At 41.0% G+C, this 8,341-nt stretch overlaps 1 protein-coding gene across 1 annotated transcript; it reads left to right on the plus strand.

Moving 5' to 3' along the window:
- The first annotated feature begins 3,748 nt into the window (after positions 1 to 3,748).
- On the plus strand, positions 3,749 to 7,610 carry LOC147619765 (uncharacterized). The gene is made up of 10 exons (XM_086772763.1): positions 3,749 to 4,410; positions 4,516 to 4,726; positions 4,822 to 4,953; positions 5,064 to 5,238; positions 5,904 to 6,038; positions 6,146 to 6,406; positions 6,527 to 6,780; positions 6,875 to 6,949; positions 7,050 to 7,450; positions 7,555 to 7,610. Coding segments are annotated over exons 1-10 (2,307 nt in total). The 3' UTR covers positions 7,556 to 7,610.
- Positions 7,611 to 8,341: the final 731 nt, after the last annotated feature.

Raw genomic sequence — 8,341 nt, forward strand, 5'->3', positions numbered from 1 at the left:
AATTTAAACTCTTCTTGGCTATGTGGTGGTATACATTTCTTAGCATGTTGATTCAAGCTCTGCTCCCAATGGAAAGAACAAGAACGCTCCATACCTATCATTACATTATCTGGCCCACCATTGAAAACTGCTCTCACAGCTCTCCAGTTTGATTGTGCTTCATCTGCCATGAATCCCTTGAATTGAGCCTTCTTATAACCTTCTCGTTCCATCACCCGATTTAGTAACTCCCAAAATAATATTTGAGCATCTGTGTCCTCAACTTTGAAGTCTCCAATTGCTATTGTCTGCATCTCTTGCACAAAAGGGTTATAAACATGACTAGCCATGGTTGTCCAATCTTTGATTCTTTTCACAAAGTCAAAACAAATCCATCAGCTTTCAAGCTCACCACCAGGTCTCATCTTGTTAACTAAATCAACCCCACTCCCTGGACCTTGTGTAGACATCTTGAAGACATGACACCTATTGAAAGAGGAAAATTCTAACTGCCCAAGAAAAACAACACTTTGGAAGTAGTCATACAGCAAGCTATTCTTCAACTTTATTATTGCCTCTATTTCTCCAATTGCTTGTCCCACCTCCATTTGTGACTCCTTTCTCCAGCGGGAAAGTCTTCTTTTGTCCAAGACAGGTGCAAGCTTCTCCAGTATATTTGTCAAATCATTATCAGAAAGCTTTTTTCCTGATGATACGTCTCCAAAGATGGCTGATTGAAGAAGGATTTCCCTAGCCAATTTATGTTGCATAGCTTTTGGTCTACCCAAAAAATCTTGCTGTACCATCTCTTTCACTCTGTTCTTGACCTCTTCAGCATCCATCCTTGTGATTCCAGCTTTAACAGGGTGCATATGAGAGCCAATGTGAAGAACTGCACGTGTCACTTTCTTTCCTATTTTTTCAGAGGGGAAGCACATCACTAATTTGCAAGGGCATACAGCTTGGCATGTAGGAGGTGTTGAACAAAAAGAGCACTTCAAACTGCCATAGGTTTCCACACTTTGTTTAGCAGGACAAACTTTTGCCAGACGTCCAATCCAATGCTGCTTATTGGTCTCCCTTGACCTTGTCAATCCTGCACAAAGCACATTAGTGCACTCTAGATACCCTCCACATTTCCTTATCCTAACTGTCCCAATGAAACAAGAAATATTGCTTGTTGTCTCATCTGTCCACACATGGCCATCAAACTTGTTCTCCAATCCAACCATTCTATTAGCAGCACTAACATAGGGCAACTCAAACATTATATTCCCATCATATCTTGTAGGAAGCTCGTCAACCTGCCTGATCTCTCCCATTAAATCAAATTTGATTCTAAGCGAATTTTTAGCAGGCAATTTTTGTAGAATTTCAACAATACTAATTTTATCTGTGGCCCCAATGTTGATAACAGGCTCTTGTTGAACCTTAGCATCATCCAAAACTTCAGCTGTGCAGCTTCGAGACAACATTTTTTCTCCACTAACTACAAAGGTTCTCCCAAATTGAATGTCCAGCTGAAAGACATTCTGATCTCCTCTGTTTATAGCTGGCATCTCAAATGAAAGACCGTCATTCTTGTCACCAAACATCTGATGCAGAATGAGTGAATCTTCCTTCAATCCAAAGGTCATTGAGAGATAATGTTTGGAAACCTCGGTGATACCATTTGTGGTTGCTAGCTCCACCTGCTTACTTCCAAATTTGTCCTCTAGATATGCAGTTTCCATTGTGCAAAGAGCAGTAAAGAAGACTAATTACCAAAGAAGGAGATGAGCATTACTTCAAAGAGGTAGCGTCTCAAAGAAATCTTGAAATTTATAATCTTCAGGATTTCTTCACATTAAGATATAGAAAATAGTTATCTTAAAAACTTATTTAGAAAACCTCGCCTTTTTTGAGATCACAAAATCTTAAAGCGAAGCCCGGTTACAGCATCATGCCATGGTTAGGGAAAGTGGCATCTTAAATGATTTTTATATTAGTTGTCATTGCTAGAATTAATTTCACCTCAAAGTAATATATCATTAATATTAGTTTATTAAAAAAAACATATATATATAAATATATACTAGTCTTCAATGCGGCGCCGCCTACGGCGGCGGCTTATCTCTCTCTTCCCCTCACCCCTGGGCCCTGGCGCTCCTTCTCTCTCTCTCAGCCTTCATACTTCATACTTCACCGTTTGAGCAACAACAGCTACACTTATGTAGTTATGATGTCCTTTTCCTGTGTAGTTGCTCAGGATGCTATCGTAGTGGAGCAATTCTATTGGGAATGCAAAAACGTCTGCACGGAATTTTGTTGGGAAACCCATAGTATCGTATGACTGCACGAGCATCCACGAGCCACGCAGGAGCATCCACGACCTACGCCAAGAATGGCTCCAAAAAGAAAAGAGGTGCATTTTTCCTCTTGAATGTTCACTCTTAAATGGTCCCTCCTGCATAGTTCGCTGGCGAAACTAGTAGGAGGGATGATGTTGCTTGCGAGGAGCTGTTGCATGCGCATGATGTTAACAGCTTGCGGATAATGTGGCTTGAGAGAACTTCCAATGCTCCTCCTGCATAGTTCCCTGGCGAAACTAGCAGGAGGGAACAACATTGCATCAATCTTCTTCCTACTCAATCAGTGTGTGGTTCAGTTTGCAGTCCCTCCATATGCTTGTACGTATGTGTATGTACATACATGAGACTCTCAGCCTTATGTATTGTGTATGTATTAATGCACTTGTGTAGTTATGTATGCCTACACCTGAAACAATTGGATCAAGCGACCCTTAGCCTCATGTATGTGCATATTTGAATGCATGCACTAGGTATGAATGTATATAATTATGCATGCTTACCCTAAAACGCTCTTTTGGAGGGGAGAAAACATGCTTACCTTGGATCAAGAGACTCTCAGCCTCAGTGGAGTCAATGAAGGTGACCACGTGATTGGCATCATTGCTTGCTCTGAGAGCATACTGCTTTCTCATCATGCCAGAGTCGTGGGGGACAATGGAGACCTGCATCTTGACATGCTTGTTGTTGAGCCGTCTGACCTTCACCTGGGCATGGGTGTCCCCAACCTTGTAAAGCCGGCGGAGCTCGAGTTGGAGCCCTGCTTTCCCCCCTGTAAAGGGAGCAGTCAGGGTCACACTGCCCACATGAACCTGCTCCACAATGTCCCCTGGCACAAGCTTGTCCTCCCCCAAGTAGCTCAAGGAGCAGGGGATTTCGTGGATCAGGTTGACAACATCTTACTGATGTGCATTGCTAGTGTGGAGACAAAGAAGAGGTGTGGAAGACATAGTTCGCTGGCGAAACTAGCAGGAGGGAGCAACGTTGCACACTTTCTCCAAAAGATATAGCTCCAAACAAGAAACATTACTGCATGTGGTGGCCTTCCATAAGGCTGGCCAAAAACCATAAAGGCTGCTCCAATCAAGAAACAACATTGCATGTAGTCATGTAGAGATGTAGATTGCTATGGCGAAAGTGTCCCTTTGTGTGCTTATGCTCTGCCTATCCTAGAGCTTTTTGGATGTAGATTGTTACAGCCCTTGTGGTCATTGCAAAGTTATTGCCCTTGTGGCTTTCTTTTATAACAGGCATGGGTGTATGTGTTTTTGCAAAGAGACTTTTGGCTTCTTTAAATGGCATGTAATTGAAAAACCCAATATTTTCTCTCTATCATATATATATATATATTCTTGCAGGCAGTGAAGACTAGAAAGAGAAAAACTCTTGCAGCATCTAATGCTAGTACCAAGAAATCAACCATGGAGCCTACTGAGAGCATGGAGCATCTTGAAGATAAACAAGAGGATGAACAAATGGTTGAAGACACAAATCTGGCTACTAGTAAAGAACTAGTTCATGTTGCAGCTACACAAGATGATTCAAAAGATAAGGATGATACACCTGACGAGCTGATTCCTCAAGCAATCTCTAAGGCAGATGGTTCTGACTTTTTGTCTAGGTTGGCTCTTAATCCTGGAATTCTAGCACCTAGGATTCCCCTTTGCAGGTGCAGGATAAATGAAAGGGTTAGAGAGCTTAGACGTGATTTGTCCAGATTAAAGTCAGTTTTGGAAAAAGAGGGCTATATGGCAATGAAGGGTAGCTTGATTCTGTCAACTAATTTGCCTGATGGGTCTACCTTGGATGTTGATGAAACAATAACAAGTACTTGGGATAGGCATTGGCAGGCTATCAATGCTGAGTTTGAGGAGGAGCTTGAATCTAAGGAAGAGTGGTCTATGTTGAGGGGGAAAATGTTTTTTGTATGGGAGGGTAATCACAGGACTGCAGCTTGGATGGAGTGTATCAATGAGAGTTTTGCAAATAACAAGGGAAAGCATATCAGAGTTCAAGCTGAGTTCATTGTACCAAATGAAAAAGATGAGCAGGTTCTTGTGGCTACTCTACAGAGAATTAACTTGTAAGATTCTCTCCCATATCTCTCTATATAATGAATGAATTTCTTTTCAATTTGTATTTTTGCACTAGGATTTGTTAGTATTGACTATTGTCAATCTTTATTTAGGATGCATGAAGAGGCCATTGTTATTACAAATCTGAAGGATTATCTCTATCACACAAGTACCCTTTGTGCATTGGATGAGACACCTCTCATGGAGAGTTTCACTGAAGCGGAAAAGAATCACATTGCCTCCGTGAGAGCAAGAGAGGCAAGCATGGGAAAAAGGGTGTGGTATCCCTTGACCCAGTCAATACTAGGCCGCATGGTTTTTGCGGTAGGTTTTCTTTTGAGAAAGTGGTTTCAATTCATTCTATGATTCTTTTTTTTTTACTTTTTGTTGTTTTTTGGGTTTTTCATTTTTTATTGCAGGGAAAATGGGACACAGCATTTGAGGTAGCATGCAAGAAGATCAATCCAGGACTTTCCAAAGAGGATAGAGATGTGGAGGTGACAAAGGCAAAGAAGAATGTTATCAAGACTTACAATAGAAAAATGATAAGGGTTTGTTGATATTCACTTTCATGTATTTTTGGATACCTTTCTTTTGAGTTTTAAAGGAATGACTGGCTATTTAAGCTTTTGTGTAAAAGGATATTGCTTTTATGTCTTAGATGCTTTCGGTGGTTAATCCATCAAATGGCAAAGAATGGTTTGAGATATTGTGGAAGCTTCCCTTTGAAGAGCCCCAATATAAAATTAGTTTGGAGAAATTATATGCACTATCCTCAGCAGCATGTTCTCCAATTCTTAAATGCTCAATGCTAAAGCTTCTAGGACAAGATGACTGTAAAGCAATCTTATGGGATGCCTCTTGGAGACCATCAATACATTTCATGGTTGGCCAAGGAGGTGTGGATGGACCAATTGCTAGAGGATGCAGCCAGATTGGTAAAACAGGTGGTGGATTCTAATATCGGCAAGGAGAAACTGACATTGCCTCAAGAACCAAGTTTGGAAACATACTTCATGGACATTGTTGGGAGGTATCGAGCTGTATTGTTTTATTCATTTGAGAGAGAGATGAATGTGGCAACGCCAGCAGCAAAACATGTTGACTTAAAAAATGCTTCTAGACGTTTGGTCTACAGGTGAGAAATAAGATATCAAGTTTAGTGGTATTGCTGTTTAGAAATATTGTAATATTATGCTTTTCTAAAAGTTTGTTTTTTTGCTTGGGTTTAGATGTTTGCTGATGCTTATCTCTACAAAGAAAATGCCTTTCTTGCCTCATGTTTGTAAGGCATGGACAGTGGATTCTACATTCAGCATGTACTCATGTTCTATCTTTAGAGAAAACAACCAGACAGGTGGGGCTTTGATGATAACTGAGTGGGAGAGGAAGAAGTGCCCTTGGTGGCTGGACATGAAGAGGGGGGAATGTTTGGAAGAGGACAAAGAGATATACTTGCGGCATTTGAAGGGGGAGTGCATGTCTGACTCTGGTTCTTCAGGTTCTGTTAATGAGGAGGAGAAGAAAAGGATCGATGAAGAATTGCGAGCCTTGAAGGAAAAGGACCTACAGGAACAAATTCAAGCCTCAAATAAGGGGGGACGACCACCAAATAAGCCTGTGAATGAGAGTCAAGGTAAGTTTACTATATTGATGTAGGATTGCATATAATGTTACAAATGTGTACTCTTTAAATGGATGCATTTTTTGGTTTTCTGGATCATATAGTGCTTGATCATGCAGTTCCAAGAAGTATTGCAAATCCATCGGGGTTTGTTTCATTGACTGCTTTTCGTGAGCAAGAGAGGCTTGGTGTGAGAAGTCAAGTGAATGTATGGACATATGACTATATTCAGTTGGGAAAAGAGTTGCTAGAGCATAATTTCAAGGAGGGCTTTGAAGTCATGAGACAACTTTTCATGAGTCACTCCCTACAACAAAAATTCAGAGGAGGCAAGCCATGTAGTTGGAGCATTGACTTCACTGTCATTGATTTGCCAACAGGTTTGTAAAGACCTGCCCCCTTTTCCAATGGAACCTCTCTCTTGGCACACCTCTTATTTGTAACATTTTTTGAAACTTGCTTTCTATTTTGGCTTGTTTTCTTGGATTGTCTTTTCTCAGGAACTCCAGTTGCAGGCTTTGATGATGGGATTCCTTATTGGAATCAAATTAGTGAGGATCATATAAAGAGTTCTTTGGTGGTGGCCAGTGCTGTGATGGATGACTTGGGTTGGGTTTTGGTTATCACTAGTCCTACTCACCTTTCTCTTGTGGAGCGAGTTGCTACTAGGACACGCATGGTTGCCGGATTTCGTTGGGCTTTAAACTCTTCAGAGCCTTACAGCTATGAAACAAGACTAGGAGTGTCTACAAAGGTAATGCTACCATGTACATTTATATTGATGTTTATTAAGTAGCTTGCAAGTTGTTGAAAATAATACTCTCTCTCATTATTGTATTTACATGTAGATGACATTGCTGCATGTGGTGGCCTTCCATAAGGCTGGCCAAAAACCAGTTGTTAACCTTTTGAATGCTCAAAAGGTAAGTTATAAAGTGTAAGGTTTGTGCGGTTTGTGCTATTGTGTTGTGCATTCCTTGAATGGATAATTTAGTTGTGTTTGCTTCTTTTTCTTTTTTGTAGGTAGGACAAGCGTTGGACTTAGACTTCTCCAAAGAGGTCTTGGTCCATTGCTTGCCTTCATCTGCAAGGGCTAAGCGTGATGGTAAGAGTGGAGGTTGGAGGGGCCCACTTGAAAAGAGTGTCCCCCTGATGTTGTTCTTCATGGAGGCCTTATGTCCACATTTAGGCTCAGTGCTTGAGATGGGAGGTGGGACTGGCTCTGTTATGAGAGCTGCTATGCACAGTGCACGATTGTGCATGGTGATTGAGAGAGATGATGAGATATGTACCAGTCATTTGATGCCATTTGTAGATAATTACTATAAAGTCAGCACTGGAACTGCTGACTTGGGTGGTGGGTTTGGAGATTTGCTTGGGGATGATGAGGAGAGTTTGGCAATCACAGATGTTCCACTGGACTAGTGAGTATCTCTATGCTTTGAAAGCACCATGGAATTTTGAAATATTCAGATGATAAGGTTCAATATTTGTTGACCATTTTGTAGTTGTTTGCCTTCTTATGCAGAGAGCATGGCAAGAGAGATGGAGGCAGACACTCGTTATGATCACACTACTCGGCAAACTAAGAAGAGACCAAAATGTTATTTTGTAGATGACATTGCTATTTCAGAATAACTGCAATAATAGGGTTTTTTTTTCCCTTCCATGAATTACGTGTATTGCCTTAAGTTTTGGACATCTTTGCTACAAGTGATTTTAATATTATGTTTTAATTATGCTATTTTGGTCATTTTTGTGCGCACATATAAAAGTGAATTAAAAGACTCACACACATATATACACACACATATGCATGCACACTACACATACATACACACACATACATAGGTCTTATTGCTTGGTAGATCTTATGGTGACAATTAGGTGGATTGCCATGACTACATGTTCAATCTATCTTACAATCTCTCTCTCTCTCTCTCTCTCTCTCTCTCTCTCTCTCTCTCTCTCTCTCTCGTTTGTCACCACCTGTAGTTTCAAAGAGAACTATAGTTGGGTGTCGGTCTTCTTTTTCTCGCTCGAAAGAATCTTGCTCGTAATTTTTTGCTCATAGCATTGACGTACTCGAAGTGGTGCCACTCTCCCATTCAAGGTGATGGGATGGGAGGCCTTGAGAATGGCACCACTGTTATTCTTCCTTGAATATAAGGAAAAATAAAAGTGGTGTAATTCTCCCCATGGTGCTGATGGGAGGCCTTGAGAATGGTACCACTGCCATTCTTCCTTGAATGTAAGGGCGAATGGTTGTGGTGCCATTCTCCCCTTCAAAGAACGTAAGGGAGAATGGCTTTGAG

This window comes from Cibotium barometz, chromosome 32, assembly GCF_041138505.1.
Source record: "Cibotium barometz isolate CiBa-2024 chromosome 32, ASM4113850v1, whole genome shotgun sequence".
NCBI lineage: Eukaryota > Viridiplantae > Streptophyta > Polypodiopsida > Cyatheales > Cibotiaceae > Cibotium > Cibotium barometz.